Source organism: Panthera onca, chromosome B3 (genome assembly GCF_046562875.1).
Source record: "Panthera onca isolate mPanOnc1 chromosome B3, mPanOnc1 haplotype 2, whole genome shotgun sequence".
NCBI lineage: Eukaryota > Metazoa > Chordata > Mammalia > Carnivora > Felidae > Panthera > Panthera onca.
The window spans coordinates 27,670,772-27,697,274 of record NC_138344.1 but is presented as its reverse complement, the minus strand read 5'-3'; the positions used below and the strand labels follow the sequence as shown (position 1 = coordinate 27,697,274).

Genomic DNA, 26,503 nt, shown 5'->3' with positions numbered 1-26,503 from the left:
CCCCTCCCCACCCCAGGCCCTCCTAGGCTTACCACCCCATCCCCCTCTGCATGCTTCTCAGGAGTCTTTTAACCTCATCTTTACCTTCTTTGCAGAAAATATAATGGGTAGTTGAGTAAAAAGTGAAAGGCCCAAAGGTATTAAGATATATTAAGTGCTATTTGTGCTGTCTTGGGAAATTTATGTAAGTTAGCACAACCTGTGGTTTTATGTAGTATATAGACCTGTTTGAAGAAAGGGATAACAAATTGTTCATGGTCTTTTCAATTCACAGAGTTCTGTAGCTATGATTGTAATAGTACTTGCTGAAAGGGTTGCAGCTGGCTTAGCCAGAAGCTGTGTTAAATAGACATCCTGTGACACACTAAGAGAAGAGACTGTAGGCCTGGGTTGGGGGTCAGATTGCTTTTCTCCATGTGATCTGTATGACTCTGAGCAATTTCTTAACTTTGTGAAGTTTGTGAACTTGCCCTTGTGAATGGGTAGTTGGCAGAGATTAAGTTCATTGATGTGTTTAGATCATGTGCTGACTGCTGTGCTGCCTACAGTGCATGAACATGATGGAGCCATTTAGCTGAGGTGCTTTGCTGTGGATTTGGGAGTGTGTGTGCTGTGAAAGAAAACTAGAAATTGTTCTCTGCTTGGTGTTTGGTCTTGTTGGGGATCTGGGACTGCATGTGAGGAGTAGAGACCCTTACAGCCCACAGGCAGCTCTGTGGGGGAGGAGGGCAGCATTCTACTAGAGCCCCCTCAGATGGGACAAGAGCCTGGCTGAAACTGCATAGCTTTTCTTCCCAGAGCTGTGCAGCCCAGTATAGGAGCTGTTGGCCACACATGGCTATTTAAGTTTAAATGTAACTCAATTAAAATTCACTTCCTTGCTCATTCTGGCCGCATTTCATGTGCTCAGTGTGAGCATGTGTCTGGTGACTTCTATATTGGGCAATGTGGACACAGAACATTTCCATTACTGCAGAGAGTGGTTTTGGCAGGCAGTGCTTAGAGCCAAAGCCTGGTGGAGATGTGCCTGGAGACATCCCTGCATGCTGGTGGGCACTGCTGGAGAACCAGAAGCTCAGTGCTTCCTCTTCATTCTTATCATTTCTTATTCCTTTTCTCTTGCAGGTATACAGTATTTTAACCACATTACCAGTTACTTAAGGTTTCCAAATTTATGAAAAAAATTGTGTGTTGTAGACTTTCTTATGCTTAGGAAAGCTTTAGACACAGGCTTTGCACCTTCAGGGATTAGGATGTTGAGCATTGGGGGAATGGAAGTTACTACTTGATATGATTGTGACAGAGGTGAGGGTGAGGAGAGAACTGAGAGAATTGTTTTTAATTAATTTAAATTTAAAATCAAATATGAGGGGTACCTGAGTGGCTTGGTTGATTGAGCATCTGGCTTCAGTTCAGGACATGATCTCGCAGTTCTTGAGTTCGAGCCCCATGTCAGGCTCTGTGCTGACAGCTCAGAGCCTAGAGCCTGCTTTGGATTCTGTGTCTCCCTATCTCTTTCTGCCCCTCCCCTGCTCACACTCTGTCTCTCTCTGTCTCTGAAAAATGAATAAACGTTAAAAAAATCAGGGGCGCCTGGGTAGCTCAGTTGAACGAACATCTGACTCAGCTCAGGTCATGATCTCGCAGTTTGTGGGTTCAAGCCCCACGTCGGGTTCTGTGCTGACAGCTCAGAGCCTGGAGCCTGCTTGGGATTCTGTGCCTCCCTCCCTCTCTCTTTCCCTCCCCTGCTCACACTCGATCTCTCTCTGTCTCTCAAAAATAAACATTAAAAATTTTTTTTTTAAAAATCAGATATGAGAACTTAAGTCTGAGAACAGTCACAGGTAACAAGGAGCATAGCTTGCTGGCTGAGAAAAAGTGATGACTAGGTTAGTGAGCCCCAGTGAAACTTCTGGGTGTTGGTTGTGAAGGGCCTGGACCCCCGATGTACACGGGTGGAAATGACTTCTCATACTAGCCTGACCAAGGTCATGTTTGATTTGATTAACCTGGATAGATGGATAGGTTCTAAAGGCCAGAACCTGGTCCTCTTGGCCAATCCTCCTCCCCCTTTTTGCTGATCCTTTCTTGGGGGCCTGTGGGGTCTGAGAGGGTTGGAGGGCAGAGGAGCATTGCAGGGCTTACTGGAGAATGGGGCCGCCACACCAGAAAGAGAAATAGAGTTGGGAGAATAGATTCTGGGGGGAAATGATCATAGAACTTCCAACTGTGACATGTCCATTTTTAGTGACACATGCTGAGTGTCATTGTGCAGTAGCATGGGCTCGTGGCCTAGTGTCAGCAGGTGTGCCTTCAGAGTCAGGCATCCTCCTGAGAATATTACTTGGTTAAGTGGAGTAGGACTTTAAGTTGTGTGAAATATTTGATCTGAGTAAGGATTTTCAGAGTTCTTTATTAGATTTAGTTCAGTCTCTGTGTGGTTGCAGCAGTCAGAAAAAACCTTGATTCAGTCTGATTGAACCTTTTTCCCTTCCAGATTGATTCTCTTACAGGCCTTGGAGTGGTTAAAGTAGAATGTGGATCCCAGTTTTCTGTTGCCCTTACCAAATCTGGCGCTGTTTATACATGGTATGCAAGATTCTGTTTGTTTAATCTCACAAAACCAGTTTGTTAATTTGAAGTTATATTAACTGACATCTCATAGACTGAGATGTAACTTCTATAGCAGGCTGTGATTTGTGTCCTGAAGTATGGTGCTTATGCCAGGAGGGTGGGACGGGGTGGTAAACGACAGGGCCTTGCACTCATAATTCGATGTTTCATTTTGTGCAGGGGCAAAGGTGACTATCACAGGCTGGGCCATGGATCTGACGACCATGTTAGAAGACCTCGGCAGGTTCAGGGGTTGCAGGGGAAGAAAGTCATTGCCATTGCCACTGGCTCCCTGCATTGTGTGTGCTGCACTGAGGACGGTAGGTGGGGAGGCCCGGTGTTGCAGCACAGAGGCCTTTAAATCTAAGAAGTCCAGTCAGGGATAATATATGCATATATATTATCTGAGAATTTCTGTGGTGAGCAGGGCCTGGTGTTAACACCTCTGAATATGTTAAATTTCATGGCTGTGCAGAAAAGAGCAGAGTATACCTGATACTGTTGTCCTTAGGAAGGGCTGCTTGCAAGGTGAGCCTCAGCTGGCTGCTGGGAAACGAATTTGGGGAGGGCTCTCTCCCTTCCCTAATTGACAAGAGGCCTTGCTTTGCCTAAAACTGCACAATGTGGTCTCTGCTGAAACCTGTTTCCTGGAACATGGGTATGTGCCAGGTGGAGGTGCCCATGTGACAGCCCTAGTGAAAACTAGGGGCTCTAATGAGCTTTCCTGGTTGAAGGCACTTTGCATGTGTTGTCACAACTCTTTGCTAGAGGAATTAAACTTGTGCTGTGTAACTCCACTGGCATAGGGTCCTTGGAAGCTTGCATCTGGTTTTCTCTGGACTTCACCCATGCGCCTTTTCCCTTTGCTGATTTTATTTCATATTCTTTCACTGTAATCATAGCTGAGTATGACTATATGCTGAGGCCTGGGCATTCACCCAATGAATCAGCAAACCTGAAGGTGGTCTTGGGGACCCCAGTACAATGGCAAAAGGGACTTTATAGATAGAAGTAAGGTTGATCATTAGCTGACTTTACAATTGAAGTTATTCTAGATTATTTGGTGGGCTAGTGTAATTACATAGACCCTTCACAACAGAAAAGGAGGCCAAAGAGTCAGTCAGATGTGACAGAGAAGAGGCAGGAGAGAGTTTTCAAAGTGTGAGAGAATCTTGATCCACCATTGTTGGCTTTGAAGATGGAGGAAAGGGACCAGGGAATATTGGTGGCCTTGGGAAGCTGGGATCAGCCATCAGCTGATAGCCCACAAGGAAACAAAACCTTGGTCTTCCCAAGAACTGAATTCTTCCAACAGTCTGCATAAACAAGGAAATGAGCTCTCCCCTAGAGCATCCGGAAAGGATGAGCCTGCTGATATCTAGACTTTAGCCTAGTCAGACTCCTGTTGGTCTTCTGACCTACAGAACTGAAAGAACTGTTTAAGCCAGTAAGTTGTGGTAATTTGTTATGGCAGTAATAGAAAACTAGTGTATCATCTTTTATTAAAAGAGCCATTTCCCCCCAGTTTTGTCTCCTTTTAAAGCCTTTGATAAATTATATGAACATGTGCCCTTTAATTGTCTCATTGATGGAAAAGTTTCCTATATGAATAAGCAATTTTTATGGCTTATCATGGGACTGGCATTATAGTTCTTAACCAAGAACTTACAATACATTTTTTTATTTGCTTTAATTCTTTAAATTTTTGAAGCAAATCACACACTTAGAGAATAGGTGGAAGTGCAGTACAAAGAACTTTTTTTTTTTTTATCCGTTTGAGAGGTGCTGCCCTGATGCTCCATCACCCTGAACATTTGAGTGTATATTTTACAAATAGGAACAGCTACTAAACATTCCCAACGTGGCTGTTCATTTGGGAAATTCACACTGGTTATTACTCCACCTAATCTTCACTCCCATTCATGTTATAGCACAGGTTATACTTAGCTGTCATTTTAATGTCTCATCTTCTCTGAGACAATCCTCAGTTGTCCCTGAGTGTCATTCTTTGACACTTCTTCAATCTTCCTGAGCTTTTTGGACTGTGACACATTTAAAGATTACAGGCTGTTTATTTTGTAGAACATCCCTCAATTTGAGTTTGTCAGATATCTCCTCAGTAGATTCAGGTTGCACATCTGTGATCTTAATTCAGTCTGTGTTGTTAATTCATTCTAAATTCATCAGGTGTCATATAGTTTTTCTTTGTCCCAGTGGTGTTAACTTGATTAAGGTGGTGGCTGCTAGGCTTTTCCATTCTGAATATCTTTTGTAACTAGTAAGTATTTGGGAGGGTATTTGAAGCTATTTAAATATCCCTTTTCTCATTGTATATTTTATTCTCATCAAATATTTGATATTTGTTTTTAATTTCTATCTATGTGGGACTCATGGTTTCCTAATTTATTCATTGGATTGTACGTAATCTGTTACTGTTAATAATTTTGATGCTGAAATTGGCCCTGTTAGGCTAGCTTTATTTCCTTTTTTTTTTTTTTTTTTTAATGTTTATTTATTTTTGAGACAGAGAGAGACAGAGCATGAACAGGGGAGGGGCAGAGGGAGAGGGGGACACAGAATCTGAAACAGGCTCCAGGCTCTGAGGTGTCAGCACAGAGCCCGATGCGGGGCTCAAACTCACGGACCGCGAGATCATGACCTGAGCCGAAGTCAGACGCTTAACCGAATGAGCCACCCAGGTGCCCCTTTATTTCCTGATGTGTGCCCATCATTCACTGGGTATTTCCTTGCTTTCTGGCACAGTAAGACACCCTATCTTCTTGACCCTCCAAGGCCCAAGCCTAGCATTGACCATTTCCACAAGGAGTCTTGGTGTCTTTAGAGGACAATGGTGTTTAGAAGACAAGATCAGGTCGATAGATGTGCTCATTGCTCATTGCTCTCTCTGGCTCAAAAATAAATAAACATTAAAAAAAGATTAAAATCCTTGATAGTCTACAACACACTAGAGAGGTTAATATGGTAACTAAAAGGAGAACAATGGCCAAGGATGTGATGTGCTCATTATATATATATGTAAATAATATACAAATTTGCATCTATGTTTATTTTTGTGTGTGTGTATATATATATATATATATATATATATATATATATATATATATATATATATATATAGAATACCACACATTCACACCAGGAGCCCAGGTTCTAGTTCTATACCACAGGATTCATTCTAATTTTCTTTCTTTCCACACTTACAACTCCTTTCTCTTTTGGTGAGAAGTCTGGATTTCATTATCTCTAATATAGGTATCCACTCACTCTGCCTGAATGTGACCAGTGCCCCATCATTACCTTTGCTCTCTCCCCTGCATGGATCCTTACCTGACTCGGGCTGTGACTGCCCATTCTGGGCCACCCCCACACATGGGCCACTCTGCTTGGGCCAACTCCCCACACTGAGTGACCCCCTGTATGGAAGTTTTTGTCATGTATGGATTCTGATTCTCTGCATCCAGTTGTACCTCTGCAGAGAAGTCCTCCTCTCCTTACTTGTGCTGTAACACTGACCCAGTGGCTTTAGGACTGAATTGTCTAGGGTGGGAATGGGCCAGCAAGCACACTGCCGTTGATCATGTAAGCACTGCACTTTACAGAGTGCTGCTTATGGCTGCATGGCTCTCTTAGGAGTCTTTGTGGAATATGGCAAGGCTAATCTCTAGAAAACTAACCTCATTTCTATTTTAGTCACCAAGTGACCTTACCCTAGAATAGTTTTCTGGTGGTGTTTCATGGTTGGGATCTAGTATGGTACACTGAAAAATATGATTCTCATTATGATGAATCTCATGTTTGGGATATGAATAACTATAGGAAGAACTATGTGTTCCTTTAAAAACAGGTTGTGTTTTTAAAAAAAAAACTGATTTTTTTCTCTCCATTTAACATAAAAAATTAATTTGGGCAGTTAAGGATATTACCATCTGTTTTACTATTACTTGTTCTGATAAAGAACTGTTACAGTTATGTGCTTACTCCTGTGAACAAATGCTATTGTATTTTTAAGACCAGAGTCTTGTGCCTCTTACTAGAAAAGGCACGTTGGCCAGCAGGGGCTCTCAGGAGTTCTGAGAAGCGTGCTCCCTCTTTGGATGCTGCAATTAGAGACATCTAGGTCACACATGAAGTTGACATTCAGACAGCTGACCACCAGCACCATTTGAAGGGAGAGATGATTGTGATGGGAAGATGGTAGAGGTTGTGCATTCACTGGTCCTAGTATACAAGTTCTTGTTCTAAATCCACTTCATTTAGGTGAAGTTTATACGTGGGGTGACAATGATGAGGGACAACTGGGAGATGGAACCACAAATGCTATCCAGAGGCCTCGGTTGGTAGCTGCCCTTCAGGGTAAGAAGGTCAACCGGGTGGCCTGCGGCTCAGCACACACCCTTGCCTGGTCAACCAGCAAGCCTGCCAGTGCTGGGAAGCTGCCTGCCCAGGTTCGTACTGGTTGGGCTGGGTGGGCTAGGAGGTATACAAGTAGTGACAGAGTTACTATCTGTATATTGAATTATGCATGTAAGTAAGCCACACTCACATTTCATTTTCCATTGTATATTTACACAGGTGTTCCACTGAAAATAATACAGGTTAATATTCACATTAACCAACATTGTCCATATATCCATGTGTCACCTTCATTCTAAATCTTATAAACTGTACAAAACCATTCTGATAGTACAAGCTGCACACTTTCCTTAGTAAATGTATTTCTATAGACTAATTTTTAGCATTTTCCTTGGTTCACATTACTTGGCTCAAGCAGTCAAACTGGCCAGAATATTATTCTAAAACCAATAAAGTTTTTCACATCAGACTCCGAAGTCTCAATGATTCCTTGTTTTTGAAAAAAAAAAACAAAACAAAACACTTTTTCAGAATTCATCTACAAACTGTGACTTATCTGTGCATTTGACACCTAAGTTGATTTAATGTAGTTTCAACATTTCAGGTTCCCATGGAATACAATCACTTGCAGGAAATCCCCATAATAGCACTGCGGAACCGGCTGCTGCTTCTGCATCACATCTCAGAGCTCTTCTGCCCCTGTATCCCCATGTTCGACCTGGAGGGCTCTCTGGATGAAACTGGACATGGGCCTTCTGTGGGGTTTGACACTCTACGAGGAATTCTGATATCCCAGGGAAAGGTACTCTTGTAGCAATCTTTGCTATAGGCAAAACTGGTATTTTCAGTAAAATTTAATCCAACAAAAATTCCCAAACTGGGAGTAGACAGAATACAGTTTATTCAGCAGAGACTCATTGTTGAGTACCTGCTATATGCCAGGCTCTGTTCTGGGTGCTCAGAATATATCAGTGAAAAGCAGACAAAAATTTCTTCTCTTTTGGAGCTTACATTAAAAATTAATAGTGTGGTGCGTTATTTCCCTGTTGTAATCTCTGCTTGCTAATATTCCCCTTTAAGGGGTGGGGTGGTTTGCAAAACTAAGCCTCGTTCTTGCCCATGTTCTCTGCTTACCTAGCCATGAGGCATTATGGCAAATCTCCACTGGCAGCAGGAAGGATAAATGAGATAATTTCTTCCCCAGGGATGTCCAGCAGAGGGTGCCAGATATTATACATCATTTAGATAGAAATTCAATATCAGGATATGTAGAGATTCCTAGTCAAAGGATAATTTGTGAATAGAATCATGAAGGAGGGCATCTAAAAATCACTGGACATATTTTGACCCATTGACATTTGTAATAATTTGAGCTTTTTAGAAATAGGATGCCTGATTCAGGAGTTAAGAGTTTCCCATTACTGGACATCAAGTTTCTGGCAAGTAGGTTGGCAGGATGTTCTAAAAGAACCATTGTGTGGTAGGGGTAATATTTGTGTAGAAAAAAGCATAGAGGTCAGATTGAGAACTCCTAATTCTGAAAAGCCTATGATTCTGAGACCTATTTTGTAACTTATTTTGTTATCAAAGATTACGGTCCCTTTTTTTTTTTTTTTAATAATAAAATCTGTATTATTTGGAGTCCTATCCAAACAGATTTATTCTTTTTTAAGAATAGCTTTGTTTGCACTTAGCTGGAGGGGACTGGTCCACACATTTTATTTTCATGTGTGGCTTAGAGACAAGTGGACATTGATAAGGATTGTAGTAATGTAAGATCTCTCTGATGATGGGGAAGAGGAAAAAGTTGTATGCAGTTAACATTGATAAGAAACTTAACTTCAACCATTTTTTTTAAATTTTTTTTTTAACGTTTATTTATTTTTGAGACAGAGAGAGACAGAGCATGAACAGGGGAGGGGCAGGAAGAGAGGGAGACACAGAATCCGAAACAGGCTCCAGGCTCTGAGCTGTCAGCACAGAGCCTGATGCGGGGCTCGAACTCACAGACCGTGAGATCATGACCTGAGCCGAAGTCGGACGCTTAACCGACTGAGCCACCCAGGTGCCCCAACTTCAACCATTTTTTAATAATAAAAAGTAGCAAATTGATCCCTTTTACCATTTTTTAAAAATCTATCAGAGTGGAGATGATAATAGGCAGCTAGGAAAAAGCCTTTCCTCATAGGGAGACAACCAAGTGAGAGGCAGGATGGATCCCACATGGATTGCATGAGTGTTCTGCAGGCTGTGAGCACAGGGGCAGGACAGCAGGAGCACTGAAGGAGTCTGGCAGGCAACTTCAGTGGCAGAGAATGTGTAATCAGCCTCTGTTTTGGTCCTGGGTGAGAAAGGATTACATCTGCTGGAAAATTTGGGAAATGCGTGTTGGTGGTGACCATGGAACATTATTACCAGTATGCAATTCAGAGCACAGAAGAGAGAGCATCATAGGAGACCCCTGCTGGATCAGGCCATCAGAGAAGGGAAATGCATGTCCCTGTGGAGGAGGAGCTGTCCTTGGCTCTGGGCAGAGCAGTCAGGAAAGCAGAGGTCAGGCGGGATGGAGGACAAAACTAGCTGGTAGGTGTTGTACAAGGGTGCATGGTGATGGGTGCACCTATGCGAGCCCCTGTGTGGCGTAGGGTGCCCTGTGAAAGTCCCTTTGTGGTAATGGGTGGACCGCTGTGAGGTGTGATGGGTCTGTCTCTGTGGGCTGGTTGCCTCTATGACACTCTTACTTGACTTTCTCTACCTCTGAGGCCTCATCTTTGGGCTGCTTAGGGCTCTTGCCCTTCCTGCTTTCAGAGGTTGGAGTTCTGACCTGGGAGAGGGACCTGGATACTCTTGTAGGTACCTTGTGCTCCCCCAACCATGCTATCTGTGGACAACGGCAGAGTTATCCACTTGGCAGAGACCTGGGACTCCCATCGCTCCTATCTCGTTTGTGTCTCTTGAGTCTCCTTCCCTACCCCTGTGCTCACTGGTGCTGCCGGTGCCCTGGTCCATATGAGTATGGCAAGCCTACCTGTACGTGGGTGTCATTGGGCCCCAATATTCAGGTTTCTGTCAGTGTATGGTACCTATATGTTTCCTCCTTCACTGGTCTCCCATTCTCACCCCAAGCCTGGATCAACATACAGGACTCCCTGGCCCTGCTGCTGGTTTGTGGTTTTGTCACAACAGTGACACTGAGGCATAGTGTTTAATGTCAGTCCTGCCACGAGTGGACTTGTGGTCTGTCTGGGAGACCTTGGCTTTTCTAGTTAATCCTCAGGGCCTGGCCTGAGTCCCAAGTCAGAGCAGATATGTGCCAGACTCTGGCCCTCCCCACCCTGTGCCCAGAGCATGGTGGGCTTCTCTTGCCTCCAGATGGGGGGCAGAGAGCACAGGTGGGCCTCTGCATAGGCTGTGCCTCTGGCACCACCTCACAATTTGGAAAAGAAGAGTTTGTAGTTACTGTTCTTAAGAAAATTTGACTTTTAGGAGAGAATATTTAAAACAAAACTATGACATGATTTATCTATGGATAATAATATTTCCTATGTCAGATTCTAAATTTTGTCTATCCATCATATTTTAGGAGGCAGCTTTCCGTAAAGTAGTACAAGCAACTATGGTGCGAGATCGCCAGCATGGGCCTGTGGTAGAGTTGAACCGAATTCAGGTAACAAGTGGAAATTGTTCTGAGTCTGACACTTCTCAGATAAGATGGTTTTGTGGTTGGGAGTTGTGGCTCCACAGCCTGGGGGAACAGCAAACTTTCTCTTGTGCCCTTGCCTTAGAGAGCAAGGTATTACCTGTCTATGGTGTCCTGTGGTGCTGAGCTTTTTAGTTGGGAATGTAAATTGTTTTGTTTGTAACAGAAGTAAGAAAGATTTATTTCAGATAATCCAGAAGCATGCATACAGATAAGCAAAGAGGGGTAAAAATGACCCATATTTCCTCCACATGGCGATAATTACTGCTGACAGTTGGAGGTGTGTTTGTATGTTTGTTATAACTGAAACTGGGTGCCTCTCTTTTGTAACTTGCTATTTTTTCCCCCTGAAAACACTGTAAGCACCTCTCCTTGCAATACAGTGGGAGTGTGGGATTATTTTTGCTGACCAGCTACCCCATGTTCTCTTGGTTTTTCTGTGCAGGAGGCTAGAAAACCATGCCCACTTTTCTGGAATACAGCTGTGCTACTCATCACAGCCCAACTACAAGTGTATCTTCAGTTGCCCTTCTTGGGTTAGGTTCTGAGAAGGAGGTTAGGTCAGAGGCCCTCCATGCATCAAATTGTATGTGGGGACAGTCCCCATACCCACCAGCCTCACACCCTTCCTGGCTCTGATAGCTTTCTTTGCCCACTTAATAGACCAGAATCACTAATACTGTTCTCTAGTAATGAATAAATGAAAAGTAGACCATCTCTGAATTAATACTGCTGCCAAGTATAGATAAGCTTACAATTTAAAAAATTAACTGGATACCAGAGGAGCTCCAGTACTGATTATGGTATTGTGTGGTACTTGACATTTAACATGCAAATGAATTGGGCCCCACCTCTTGGAACAGAAACAGAGAGTTATGAAGAACAAATTCTTTGTTCCTTTATATTAACACATGATTTCTACCCTGGTGTTGGTTATATGACTAGACATTTCTCCAGAGTTGTACTTGGGGGCATTTTGAATTAAGACACAAACTCTTATCGTTTGTTGGAGAACACATGTGACCACACTGATGGATGTGGTCCCTTCACTGACGTCAGACTGTTTAATGCTAAGCTCTAGGTCAGTCAGCCTACTCTACAAACAAATGGGCTGTTTAATTAGGTTCATGAAAAAGGTTTTATTTCCGCACCTTGGAGGATCATTTTGGTTTGCTCTACATTATTAGGTCTTAAACACTAAAGTTCATAAGTGAGGAAAGCTCACCTAACAGATTGTTGGGCATTCCTAGATCGTATGCATGCCCTAGCCACATATAGGTGCCTGATCAGGGTCAGTGACCTGATACAGGTGGTCAAATCTGGGGCTTTTGGCATCATTGAACCTTGCTTACCTGGAACCCAAGTTAGGTGTGCCTTTTCTATCTTTCCCTTACCTCAGATTTTGCACTCATCATGTTTGGATGCCTCTTTCCTTCTAGTCTTTATATTCTAGCACAATGCCTTGTGTTATGAAAATGTTCAGTACGTGTTTGAAAAAAACAGAATGGATAAAGGGCAAATTAATATTAGCATTTTTAAAAGGCACATAAACAACTTTCAATGCAGCATGCCATGCTATTCCAGTTATACCCAGTGACCTTCTGGTACCAGAGCCAGATCTTTTTCAATTCAGAGTTCATACTTCCATCCTGAAGCTGGAAAGATCTTCCACAAAGATAGACATAGAATTGTTTTTCTGATCAAAAATAGAGTACAGGATGAGAGTGGAAGGTATTCCACGAATCCAAGTTGAACTCAAGATACCAGTTGATCCAGAAAGGTGGTATCAACCATCCTGTGGTCACAGGATGCTCCTGGCATCAGCCTCCTCCCATGGGGATGCCACTGTAGATATTCTCATATTGTATGTGCAAAGTGTTCTGGAGACACTAAAACATAGGCGTGTTCCTGGAGGGTTTTCTTTGTTTGAATTTGATTTAGTTTTATAACAGAATCTGAAAATCAGCGTGCATAAAAATTTTTAATTTAAAATTTATTACAGAATTAATGCATACTCATTTCTGAAAATTTAGAAAATTCAGATTAAAGGCAGTTAAAATGACTTATATTTCTACTGTCCAGAAGTAGCCACTGGTACACAGGTGCATCCATGCAGAGTCATAGCTGTCTTATCATAGCCATTTCCTTCAGAGGAGCCAAAAGCATCAGCCTCTGTTAACTGGTATTATGAATGGAGGTGATGTGACATTCACAATGGGAAGCTGGGTCTGTGGCTTGTTCCTTATGAACAGACACACCCCTCTTCCTTTCTTTAGCACAGTTTCCATCAGGGATTTGGGTACCTTAAAGAATTGCTGTGAGGTTTAAATAAAATCACATCTGTGAACATAGAGCCAAATGTGTGGCACACACAGAAAATTTCATTCCTTAGGAGTCTGTTATCATTAGTGTTATTATTTATAAGTCTTGTTTATGGTTATTTGTGTGTGAGAATTAGCTATTTATTTAAAAAATTTTTTTTAACGTTTGTTCATTTTTGAGAGATGGAGAGAGACAGAGCGTGAGTGGGGAAGGGGCAGAGAGAGAGGGAGACATAGAATCCAAAGCAGGCTCCAAGGCTCTGAGCTGTCAGCACAGAGCTGACGCGGGGCTCGAACTCACGAACCATGAGATCATGACCCGAGCTGAAGTTGGACACCTAACCGACTGAGCCACCCAGGTGCTCCAAGAATTAGCTATTTAAACTCACCTTAGAACTCATTAAGAAGTTAAGGATTGTAAGAGTTTAGCTGGAGGAGGCAACAGAAAAGTGCATTTTCAAGATCATTTTTTCTTAACTTTTCATTTTGCAATTATTTCAGACTGAGCTTCTCAGGTGATTCTGAAGCACAGCATAGCTAGCAAAGCTGTAGGGTTACTGAGTCCATACCAGGTGAGGGCCTTAAGGGCTCTTGGTCTGATCTGTTTGAAAATCTTAGATTGGGGGCACCTGGGTGGCTCAGTCGGTTAAGCGTCCGACTTTGGCTCAGGTCATGATCTCATGGTTTGTGGGTTCGAGCCCTGCATCGGGCTCTGTGCTGACAGCTCAGAGCCTGGAGCCTGTTTCAGATTCTGTGTCTCCCTCTCTCTGTGCCCCTCCCCCACTCACGCTCTGTCTCCCTCTGTCTCAAAAATAAATAAACGTTAAAAAAAATTAAAAAAAAAAAGAAAATCTTAGATTAGGATGAGAAATAAAGATAGGAAAAGTGATTGGGGGAAATGCAGTGACCCAAGGGTTGGAGTAGGATATGTGCAGGTGAGTAAGGGAGGGGAGCAGGGTTCTGTTCTGGCTGAGATAGTGGCTCCAGGTTTGGGTTCATAGTGCTGATAGTCTGCTAAGGAGAGCTGCTTTTGGAGCTCCTGGCATCTTATTCATGGAGGCCAAAGCAGAGCGGTAAAGTGGTTGGCCATAGTTAAGTTATGAAATGTGTGGATGAATCAGATTGTAGTTACCCCACCAGGTGCCACCACTCTGTGTGAATGACCAATGAGGTTTGTGATTTCTTGAAGGAATGTTTACTTAGACACCACCAGTCCTGAGGGGTGCTGGGCTGTGGCAATGTGCTGCAGGCATTTGGGTGACCAGAGGCCATGCCTCCCATGATTATAGCAGAGCTTCTATTGGCACAGCTGTCCAGCAGGCATCCTGTGCACGAGGCCTGAGCAGGTAAACATGTGTCGAGTGAGGGGAAAGGAGTGTGAAACCAGTCTTTGAGGTCCTCAGAAGGTTTGTGTGCAGGAAGTTAGAGACATGAGGTCCCTCTTGGGGGGAGGAGGGAGAATCATAGAGAAATGAGGTATGGCTTAGTCTAGAAGCTCTTCCACCTTGTACAGATGTGTTTTGTGGGTTTTGCTTTGTTTTGTTGGGTGATCACAGCAGCATCTGAGTGCTGCTGGCTGTGGACTCCATTCATGACAGCTCTTTAGGTCTGGTAGCAGAGTGCTGGCTGGACTTCTACTCTGGTGACCAAGGCAGAGGAAAAAAAAAGGGTAACAGGAGGGGTAAGTGGCTATAGGGCTCATTATTGCCTAGGGCTGGTTGGCTGTGGAAGATAGAAGCTGTGTCCTTTCTGCTGCTGCAGCTGTTTCATATTTCTTTCTTTCTCCTCTGTAGGTCAAACGTTCAAGGAGTAAAGGTGGCCTAGCAGGCCCTGACGGGACCAAGTCTGTCTTTGGGCAGATGTGTGCTAAGATGAGCTCGTTTAGTCCTGACAGCCTCCTCCTCCCCCACCGTGTCTGGAAAGTCAAGTTTGTGGGTAAGAACTTGCATGCACTGCAGACCTGTGGTCCTGAGGGTTGTCAGTCTGAACACAGGCATTAGTGCAATGGGCATTACAAGGAGAGCTGAGAAGCCCAGCTGGCTGCACCCTGTGGGGTTTGCTGGGGTGACTATGAATTACTGATTCTCTTTTCTTTCAAGGTGAATCTGTGGATGACTGTGGTGGTGGCTACAGTGAGTCCATAGCTGAGATCTGTGAAGAACTGCAGAATGGACTCACCCCCCTTCTGATCGTGACGCCCAATGGTAGAGATGAGTCAGGTGCCAACCGTGACTGCTACCTGTTCAGCCCGGCCGCTAGGGCGCCCGTGCACACCAACATGTTCCGCTTTCTGGGTGAGCCTACTCACACAGGCATCGTGTGACTGTGTGTGCCTTAGTTAGCTTAATGTCTACTGTGTCTTGGGAATCACAGATATTTTGAGTACTGTATTTGGTCTTAGCTTTTTTGATGTGTACCTGCAGGGACATGCAGAACCCAGCCATCATTTGCTGGGTGCTAAGGGGCAGAAAGTGTCTTTGGCACTCAGAAGATCGGAAATTTCATATTTCTGTAGTTTAAATGTATCTGAAACTTGGAATCAGATCTGAGAGGATTTTGGTAGTTGGCCAGTCCCTTCCTCCTGTTGCATTAAGTATTTGTGCTGAGTGCTCCTGTTGCTGCCTGTACTTCTCCAGCCATTGCACCTACCTTCCTTGAGAAACTCCAGCTTTTGTTTTGTCATCAAAGGAACGGGGATTGGCCTCTGTGTGGTTTATATCCTTTGGTGGAAAGAGGAGGAGAATTAGAAACTCTCCCATAGGAATAAAAGGAACAAAGGAAATAATGAATTTAGAATAGGACAAAATGTTTTAAGGATGGACCTAACTTGGGGTGCCTGGGTAGCTCATTTGGTTGAGTGTCTAACTTTGGCTGAGGTCATGATCTCATGGTTCATGAGTTCGAGTCCCACATCGGGCTTGCTGCTGTCAGCACAGAGCCTGCTTCAGATCCTCTGTTCCCTTCTCTCTTTGCCTCTCTCTCTCTTTTTTTCTTTCTCAAAAATAAATAAACATTAAAAAAAAAAAAAAAGGATGGACCTAAGTCTCCATGAATTTGGGTAGCACTGGGTTAGAAGGCACTGAGGCCCCAGTGTAGAGCTAGTCTCTACTGTGTTGTTGATTGAACTAGCTGTTTCATCATTGATTTCAAGTATCTACTGTCACTTGTGCTTTGAATGAGCAGGTGTGTTACTAGGCATTGCTATCCGGACTGGGAGTCCCTTGAGCCTCAACCTGGCTGAGCCTGTTTGGAAGCAGCTGGCTGGGATGAGCCTCACCATTGCAGACCTCAGCGAGGTAACCACCAGGAAGGTGGGATGGGGAAATATGACACTTTGTGTACCTGATACAGAGTACAGGGGGTGCCTCAGGCTGCAGACTACCTTCTGGTAGCAAAGAAGGTCTATGGATATGAGGCCAGTTTGCTGCCATAACTTGGTAGACCATCTGTTTTGTGGTGCTTTGCAACTTGAAATCTTGTCAGATAATAATGTTCACCATTTTTCCTGTGGAGGAGGGGAGCTTGTGAGTGGCTGAGTGGTGGCTCCGACTTTCAGTGGGGGAGACATGACTGACCAACCACAGCCAGCATCCTCCCATTGGCCATCCTTCCCTTGGTACCATGACTGTAGGGTGAGATTCATCTCCATCCAGTGGCTGTTGCTCTCTTATTGGTTAATTTTAAGGACTTCCTTGAATTACAAGTTCTTTCCTCAGCTCCCTGGGTGAAGTACTTTCTCACTGCTGGTCTCTGTTATTTCCTGGCGTGTACAGTGCACCAACAGCTTGAGGTATGCCCAGTGCAGACTGAGGCCCCCTTGTGGCTGAGTGTCTCAGGTGTGAACTGTAGTCAGAGGTGTAGGAAAGAGCCAGACTTAACATGTCGGCTCCCTTTTTTCCCTTAAAAGGTTGATAAAGATTTTATCCCTGGGCTGATGTACATCCGTGACAATGAAGCCACCTCAGAGGAGTTTGAGGCCATGAGCCTGCCCTTCACTGTGCCAAGTGCAAGTGGTCAGGACATCCAGCTGAGCTCCAAGTACACACACATCACCCTGGACAACCGTGCAGAGTATGTTCGGCTGGCAATAAACTACAGGTGTGTGGTCATCTATCCTCCATTGTTTTGATTCAGTAAATAGCAAAAATAGAAAATGGTTTGCTTGGATGGCTGCATTTTTCAGAAATATCATACAGTAAAATGCTAATGGACTTGGTTCCAACTGCTGCTGATCTGTAGTCATCAAAACTTGTTTTGTAATCCGAGTCCGAGTACTCATTATTGCCTGAGATTCCTGGCTCTGACTAGAATACCAAGGTGGATAGAATTGCCCTGTTTTGGGAGCTGTCTGAACAGAGATCACAGGGCCTTTGGGTGCCCATCTGTGATCTGTCAACACTCCTGGGCAGGACTGTGCCTGGCCTCTGCCTGGCCATCACACCAGCATTCTGCATGGTTGCTGTGCGGCAGGTCCGCAACACCTGCCCTCCCCATATAGCTTCTGCTCATTGCTGCTTCCACCTGACATTACAAATCCATACAGTGTGGTCCTTGGGGACCTCATTCCCCAGAAGCACCTGGCCACGTGTTGTGGTGAGACTGCATATTGGGTGGGCTTTACTTGCTGAGTTCTGCTTGTGAGTGGTCCTGGCAACTGTGCTGTGCTGTCTCTCTGTGTTCATTTCTGCCTTGTGCCCTAACTCACCAGTCATGGGGGCCACAGTATCTGCTTCCAGAGGGTTCTTACTGTTGGTGCTCTGGAGCCTGGTTCTCTGATTATGCATATCTAATTCTGTGTGCAATAAATATTAAGAATTGTGTCTTGGAAGCTGTAGGTAGTTTTTAAAATTATCTTCTATGTGCCAGTGTAGCTGCACTCAGAATGTGATGCCATTTCTATAAGATGCATACCTTGGTCATCTGAGTGGTAAGTCTTGTTATAAGCAGGACAAGATCTGTGTTACCAAAGATAGAAATGCAAAGTGATTTTTCTCTTTCAGACTCCATGAATTTGATGAGCAGGTGGCTGCTGTTCGGGAGGGAATGGCCCGAGTTGTGCCTGTCCCCCTTCTTTCTCTGTTCACTGGATATGAATTGGAGACAATGGTATGCCCCTAAGTGCTACTGCCCTGGAACTGCCTTTTGCATATTGAGCCACCAAATCAGTGCCACTAGTTAATGTCTTGATTAAATCTTGCCCTTAATTTACATCTGAAGTAGCTCATGCCTGTTGAATGAAGTGAAAACATGTTCAGGAAGCTGGTGTTCCCTGCCTGCCTCTTTCCCTCCCTCGCAGCTATCACCCCACACCAGGGTGGAGCACAGGGTCAAGTGCACATCCATCTGAACACACAGGACCTATCCTCCCAGCCATCCACTCCAGCTCTCACAGCCATCCTGCCCCAAACAAGCCTTGGTAGAAAGAAAGAATGATTTGACTCTGTACTGAAGAGTCGAAAGTGTCAACCATCCCTGACAGTGTGTCCTTCTGCAGGTGTGTGGCAGCCCAGATATCCCTCTGCATCTTTTAAAGTCGGTGGCAACGTACAAAGGGATCGAGCCTTCTGCGTCCCTGATCCAGTGGTTCTGGGAGGTGATGGAGTCCTTCTCCAACACAGAGCGTTCCCTCTTCCTTCGCTTTGTGTGGGGCCGGACGAGACTGCCCAGGACCATCGCAGACTTCCGGGGCAGAGACTTTGTCATCCAGGTGCGGTTCCTCCACATCTCATGGTGTCAGCTGTGGGGGCATGCTCCTTGCACGCAATCCTACAGCAGATTAGAAATGGGACTCTCATGTTATATGGTTTTTCTTTCTTCCTGGGAACAATAATAAAAAGCACACCAAACTTCTTTGATTTGATCACTCAGAATTTTATGACTACAGGATTTAGGTCTCACTTTCTACTTCTGGAAAATTTATCTGGCCACCACAAGAAGATACTGCTATTATGTTAGCACATTTGAGATTTTGAGCACACATGTCATTTAAAGCATATGTCTGATTCTCTGGTTGAATTAGGTAAATTAAGTAATGTTACTTACTGAGAAAAATAAGAGCACCATCAGACTGAGAGCAGGAGTTTTGCTTTGATTTCTAACTCGGTGATCTGATGGCCGGAAATAGGCTCCATTTATCTTCCAGGTCATGGGGACTCAGCTGCCCTCTCTCTCCCTCCTCCATCCTGAGGCACTGAGTATGACTTTCCAGGTAGCAATACCATGGGAGTGGGGAGCTTCCTCAGAGGGCAGATTGGGGTGGAGGGTCCATTCTCTCTGCATGCTTGGAAGGATTTGGGGATGGGTTTCTTCCTGAGCATAGCCTGACTCCAGTCTCTGGCCAGGGTTGCAAAAATAGTTGGAGATCTTTGAGAATACATATAGTTTTTCTCTCCTAAGGTGGGTAATTACTGGATTTCATCCACATGTCTTGCTGGCTTCATAATATCATATCTGTAGTAATTGAAAGGGGGTTAATGGTTCAAGGAGAATTCCCCATGTAAGTGAGTGCTGAGGACATGCCTTCTGCCTGCCTTGTGCCAGGCCCTTTTTACAGCACTGATTTGTCAAAAGTAGTTGTCACAGTAACCAATTGCTATTTTTGACCATAAGTCCTAGGAATTATTGAGCTGTTCCTTTTAATTTCTAAAATTGACTATAGAGTATATGTTTTCTGATATTTTGTTACTCTTAGCCAAAAATGTTACGATTTTTGTGAGAGTCAAGAATCTAATGAACATAATAAAATACATTTGCAGTTTTATCTGTCCTTGCACACCATCTCTAATTATTTAACATTTTTTCATCAATAGGTATTGGATAAATACAACCCTCCTGACCACTTCCTTCCTGAGTCCTACACCTGCTTCTTTTTGCTGAAGTTGCCTAGGTATTCCTGTAAGCAGGTGCTGGAGGAGAAGCTGAAATATGCCATCCACTTTTGCAAATCAATAGACACAGATGATTACGCTCGCATAGCCCTTACGGGAGAGCCGGCTGCTGATGACAGTAGTGACGACTCGGAGAACGAGGATGTGGATTCATTTGCTTCAGACTCTACACAGGATTATTTAACAGGACACTGAGATAGAGAAATGCCATTCATCGCAAGACACCACGAGACTGAGCAAGAAGGCAGAGCATTACAGTTTAGAGTGCAGGAGGTATAATGTATTTGATGAGAAATATTAGGTCTCTAAAATGCATGGGGGTGGTCAGGGAGACTGATCGCTGGTGATTGAACAATGAATGGAATAATGATTGGGAAATCAGCCCTTGCACGAGGGGCACTATGTGGACACTAACATTTATTTTTGAGACTTAAAAGGGTCTTCTCACCCATAATGCTGCATTACATGTAGGACTTCTGTGTTTACTACAGTGTGTAAATGTTTATATAAATACTGAATTGCAGCATCCCAAAATGAATAAAAAGCCTTTTTACTTGTGGGTGCGATAGACTGTGTTTTTTTCTTTTTTTTCTTTTCAAGTGTTGTGCATTGTCTTGATTGTACATTGGAAATACTGTGTAATGATTAAATCGTATTATAAATACTTCAATTAATATTACCCTGAATTTGTTTATTAAAAGTTTTTTGAACATTAAATGATCAGTATTACTTGAATGCATCCAGAGATTATTTAAATCAAAACCAAAATAAAAAGGCCCTTGGTCTCCCTCTTCTCCCCAGGTGCACATTTTAGCATATGCGGTATGTAACTTGAATTGAGGCCTTTCTGTGAGCAGTATCTATGATAGAAGGTATACTATATATAATGCTTGTGTCTTGTATATCCCTAAATTTTAATTCCCTATGAATAAAACATCTGTCACAAAATTATAAGCTGAACTTTCTTACCTGGTTAGACTAGCACTTGGTGGTGTGCTACAACCAAAAAGTAGTCTTTGATATAGCATTAGTTAAAGCCATTCCAATCTAGGTTAGACTTTTTTGGTTACAAAAACCAAAGTCACTCTGGTGATAAAGGAGGAATGGGTATTAGGAGAAAGGAAAGTTTCAAGAGGAGTGGCTGGCATTGGGAGCTGGGGACCAGGAGCCTTCAGGATCCATTCCCCTGTCCTGCACCCCACCTGTCCTGGTTCCCATTCCCATCTGCCTAGGGTCAGGGGTGTGTTTCTGGTCTAGCCGGCCATGGGGTACTATTTGAGGTGCTTGTTCTAGGGTTGTGTGTATGGCAGGTTCCCTGCAAAGGGAAGGACAGAATAGGGTATGAAAGTTGGCCGACAGGTCTGGTGCACTAGAACTTGAGGTAAACTAGATGTAGGCAAAAGGAGGTATTGTATGTTGGGAGATGATTTCTTTATTCTGGGATACTACGTTTTGCATTAGAAAATCCAAAGAGAGGAAGTTTTTCCAGGAATTTATCCATGATCAAATTGATGAATGCCCAGATTAGTCTTTTATTTTTAACTCAGCTCAAAATCTCCATAATCTGCAAGGTATTTTTTAAATCACCAACCCTTTTGTTGTCAGTCAGCTTTTGCTGCTTAACAAACTACCCCCAAAGTCAGTGGCATACAAGATGCAGCATTTATTTCTCTCATGATCTGGGTTGGCTAGTCTTGGCTAAATGGCTCTAGACAACAGGTAAGGTAGGGCTCTGCTTCACAGATCTTTCTGTCCAGGGCAAGAGAACAAGTGAAAACAGGTGAGGCCTATGCTCAGAACTGAACTTTCACCTCCACCCACATTCTGTGGGCCAAAGCCAACCAAGTATGTGGCCAACCCCAAAACCAGTGGGCTGACAAATGTCTTTTGCCTATAGAATAGCAGTTCTCAGAAAAGTCTTGTTTGAGGATCCCTTGAGTTCCCTTTCATGGTGTCCCAGGAGGTCTTCCCTTTTCCAGCTATATATCTGCATGAGGCCAAATTTTCTTTATATCCTTCAACTGAAACTATATTGTAATATATGGATGGCAGAAGCAGAAATGGGATTCCAGGTATCTTCTCATAAGCCAGATAGTAAAACAGATTAACATGTTTAATACCATTCGTCCCACTAAATTTTTTAGTTTTGGAAAATAATTTTTCAGAATAGTATTCATGTTAATAAATAGTGGGTTTGTTTTCCTTTTTTTTTTCAATATATGAAATTTATTGTCAAATTGGTTTCCATACAACACCCAGTGCTCATCCCAAAAGGTGCCCTCCTCAATACCCATCACCCATCCTCCCCTCCCTCCCATCCCCCATCAACCCTCAGTTTGTTCTCAGTTTTTAAGAGTCTATTATGCTTTGGCTCTCTCCCACTCTAACCTCTTTTTTTTTTTTTTTTTTCCCCTTCCCCTCCCCCATGAGTTTCTGTTAAGTTTCTCAGGATCCACCTAAGAATTAAAACATATGGTATCTTTCTCTGTATGGCTTATTTCACTTAGCATAACACTCTCCAGTTCCGGGTTTGTTTTCTTTTAAAATGAATGAATATTTTAAAACTTTTTAGTTTTAATTTCCAACATGGTAACAATTGATAGATAGAACCTGGATAAAAATTAGTGAATGAAAAAGGGTTCTGAGTCAAACTGCTGCAGAGGAGGGAACTGCAAAGTCATGACCAGAAGTGTGGTCCAGAGATGTGCAAACAGATTGGGTACCCATACCTTCTACCACACTGGCTTTGTCTTTGCTGGGTTTGCACTGTTCAGAAGCACTTGTTTAAGACCTACTTGTTATGAGCTCTTTTTCTTTAACTTAGGAAATAGTGGAGGATTATCTATTTCCTATTTTTGTACTATTCCACTAAAAAAAAAAAAAATTAGGGACTTTGATTTTTTTAGGAAGAGTTTCATTTTTGTCCAAGACAAATCTCTAAGACAGTTACAGATCCTCTTCAATTTAATCTCTTTCTCTTATTTATGAAGCCTAAAGTTATAGTTCATTTTTTTAATGATAAACACTAAATAAATAATTTTGTGAGAGTGAGAGAATGTGAGTGTGTGTGCACGTGCAAATGTTCAGGGGAGAGGCAGAGAGAGAGACTCCCAGGCAGGCTGTGCACTGTCAGCACAGCGCCTGATGCAGGGCTCAAACCCATAAACCTTGAGATCAAGAGCTGGACACTCCACCAACTGAGCGACACAAGTGTCCCATAAAGTTATAATTCATTTTGGCAGACTGAAATTAGTACAGCAGAACCTATGGAAGGATAAACTGTAGGAAAGACAGACCCATCCATGCTAGGAGTGAAAATCCTCAGTCACTGATAAAGACTACTTAATTTTATTGGCAGATTCCATCAACATTTTGAATTGTGGATTAATCCTTTCTGAGGCATAAAGTTGGTGTGATACATCATGTTTGTTTTTCTACCAATAAAAATGGTAATGGATGTGCATTTACAATGCATATGAAGCTACATCTGCTTAGATTTATAAAAACTTAATATGATGCCTGACACCAATGTTCACCCTTAGAATCCCTGACAAATTCTTTTTGGTTTTCTAAGCATAGAGCATCTCCAGTATTGTCCCCCAGGGCCTGATAGCCTTCCCTTCCCTAGTGCTTGCTCAAGGGGCTGTCAGCCTCTTGTGCCTTTGTTTGAACTTACGTACCCTCCACACCTCCACATGACCAGCTGCCTTGCTCTGCAGTTTTTCATTTGGTACACCCCATCTTTTAAAGCCCAAGTACAAGCTCCAGGAGCTGGGATCAGTTTCCTTTAGCATGTCCCAGCGCTGGGACCAGGCCTGAGTGAAGAGCAGTGCAGGGTGGTGTGGAGTGGGTAGCCTCTGCTCTGCCACTTGATCTATGACCTCAGAAGTGGCTGCTGGCTCTGTGTTGTTGCTGGACACTGGGCCCAAGTCTGACAGGTCCACTTCTGGAAGACACATCTTACCATCTATAAATGGCAGCCCTTGCCCTAGTGGCTGTTTGAACGCTAGAGAACGTAGAGACAGTACCTGGCTGACAGGTGTTCAACAATGAACGCTAAGGAAGGTTATTAATTTTCACCAGCATAGAATACTACTGTCCAGCATCAGGGTGACCACTGGTTTCTGAGGTTGTTAGAAACATCTGGGTTGACTAGAAATTGGCATACCAGAGAGAGCTTCCTAAGTTCATGTACATGTGAATTGTCTTGACTTGCAAAACTAGCCAGATACTTTCTTTTGGGAACAGTGGAAGAGAAGGGAGAAGTCTGAGGTATAGGTGACCTAGCCTGGTCTTTCATATGCTAGCTGTTCACATATGTACCAGGCATTGGGGTTGAGGCCTTCTCCAGGCTGGATCTGCTGGCTGGAGGAGCTAGGGAACATGGAGTGTGACACCCCTGGGGTTTCAGTCTGCTCTGTGGATTAGGGTCTTCTGATCCTTCCTATCTCTCAGTCTCATTACAACTCAGGCTTTAGCACTGACAAGGCTGATTAATCACTCCTTTTTTGTAGGTAAATACTTTATAGCAAGTGTCTCTGATAGGGTATGTCTCTTGGAAATCCCAATGGGCTTAGTAAGAAGGCCATGTATCATGAATCTTGGGTGTGGATGGGCTGGGGACACAGCTCCTTTTGTGGGTCCATCTTCCCTGTCCATCTGTTCTGTCAGAGCTCAAGGGTGCCAGGCAGGCTGGCCAGGGCTCATGCCCAAGACTGCAGGAATAGGCCATGAGGGTTACCCACTCCTGCCCTGTACTAGCCCTAGGTCCTTCCAACCACAGGGCTGCCCATAGTGAACCTCTGCCTCTTTGTGAATCAAAAAGGGAATCCATGATCATGGGACTTCTACCCCTTGAGGGGCGCATCTGAGACTAATGTGGCCATGGCAGCGTCCAGGGTTACCTGGTTACCCCACCACCCCACACTGGCTGGGCAGCCTAACATTGCTCTCAGGAGGCACAGGTAATGTTCCTGTGGTACCACTCTGTCCCGGGGTGCAGGCTGCATGAGGTGAGTCCCTGAGCCGTCTGCTTGAGTGCAGGGACATGCAGGGAGCACAGGAGATTTGAGAACTGGTTCTACCAACCCTGCTATACTGTGGGGTCTTTTGGCCTGTGGATAGGTGAGTTCTACTGTATGCAACACATGCCACATACTATAAATGCTGCCACCAGGCTGAGAGTAGTCCCTGGCCTCCTGCACTTGCTCTTGTTGGCATGTCATGGTGGTCACAGGCATTTGGTGTCTCTCTTGTCCTTAGAAAATTCTTTGTGTGTCATTGCTGTGACCTCAGCCTCAGCTTTGCACCCTGTTGTGTATGTGCATGCCCAGTGGAGGCACCCGTGCCCCGGGCTCCTCCTTTAGTTGGCTTGGATGGAAAGAGGCCCTTAGAGGGAGGGACCATTATTTCTCAAAGCAGTAACATCCCAGTCTCAGTGCAGGGCACAGAAAAACCTGTAGTTGACACATTGGTCCTAGTGAAGCCAGCACAAATGCAGGACTCTGGGCATTTCCTTTCTGCCTCACCAGGGCTGGAGTAGGCTAGACCTACTGCTGGCAGTGAGTCTCAAGGACACCGTCCTCATGGGTGAGCAGGTGTGAGGAGCAGGCCCTTCTCTGCTGCAGGGAGCTCTACCTGGTGAGCCTCATCCCAGCCACTTTTCAAAGGTTTTTTTCCCCTGTATACAATGGAATCTGCACAATGAATTTTCCTCTAGATCATTACATTAAAAAATAGACTTTTATTAGAGCAATTTTATATTTACAGCAAAATTGAACAGAAGGTGCAGAGATTTCCCATATACCCCTTATTCTCACACATGCATTGCCCCCACCAGAGTGGTACATTTGTTGCAACCAATGAATTTACCATTGCGGTATCATATAGAATAGTTTTACTACTTTAAAGATCTTTTGTGCTCTGTCTACTTACTTATCTCTCCCTCCCCCAAACCCCTGATCTTTTCATTGTCTCCATAGTTTTGCCTTTTCCAGAGTGGAATCTTTTTAGATTGGTGTCTTTCACTTAGCAATGAATTTAAGATTCCTTCATGTTTTTTCATGGCTTGATAGCTCCTTTCTTTTTAGTGCTGAATAATATTCCATTGTCTGAATGTGCCAGTTTATTTATGCATTCATCCACTGAAGAACATCTTGGTTGCTTCTAAGTTTTGACAATTATGAATAAAGCTGCTATAAATATCTGTGTGCAGGTTTCTGTGTAAATGTAAGTTTTGAACTCCCTTGGGTAAGTAGCAAGCAATGCAACTGCTGGATCATATGGTAAGACTATGTTTAGTTTTGTAAGAAGCTGCCAAATTGCTTTCCAAAGTGGCTGTGCCATTTTGCATTCCCACCAGCAGTGAGAGTTCCGGTTGCTTTACAGCTCATTACATATTAAAATGCCTTTAAAGTGCAGACTTGAAGGGGTTCCTGAGTGGTTCGGTCAATTAGCTTTTGATTTTGGCTCAGGTCATGATCTCCTGGTTTATGAGATTAAGCCCCAATGCCAGGCTCTGAGCTGACAGTGTGGACCCTGCTTAGGATTGTCTCTCTCCCTCTCTCTTCCCCTCCCCCACTCATTCCCCCCCCCCCCCATGCCTCTAA

General features: G+C 43.8%; 1 protein-coding gene across 5 annotated transcripts in view; it reads left to right on the top strand.

Moving 5' to 3' along the window:
- Window positions 1-20,612, top strand: part of HERC2 (HECT and RLD domain containing E3 ubiquitin protein ligase 2) — a 273,779-nt gene extending 253,167 nt beyond the window's left edge. For all 5 annotated transcript variants that reach the window (XM_078448928.1, XM_078448927.1, XM_078448930.2 and 2 more), the window contains 12 exons: window positions 2,498-2,589; window positions 2,794-2,933; window positions 6,892-7,079; window positions 7,592-7,789; window positions 10,571-10,654; window positions 14,802-14,943; window positions 15,108-15,302; window positions 16,192-16,304; window positions 16,916-17,106; window positions 18,009-18,114; window positions 18,503-18,715; window positions 19,818-20,612. In XM_078448928.1, the coding sequence (XP_078305054.1) occupies window positions 2,498-2,589; window positions 2,794-2,933; window positions 6,892-7,079; window positions 7,592-7,789; window positions 10,571-10,654; window positions 14,802-14,943; window positions 15,108-15,302; window positions 16,192-16,304; window positions 16,916-17,106; window positions 18,009-18,114; window positions 18,503-18,715; window positions 19,818-20,090 (1,935 nt within the window). In that variant the 3' untranslated portion in view covers window positions 20,091-20,612. The remainder of the gene's footprint in view (window positions 1-2,497; window positions 2,590-2,793; window positions 2,934-6,891; window positions 7,080-7,591; window positions 7,790-10,570; window positions 10,655-14,801; window positions 14,944-15,107; window positions 15,303-16,191; window positions 16,305-16,915; window positions 17,107-18,008; window positions 18,115-18,502; window positions 18,716-19,817) is intronic.
- Window positions 20,613-26,503: the final 5,891 nt, after the last annotated feature.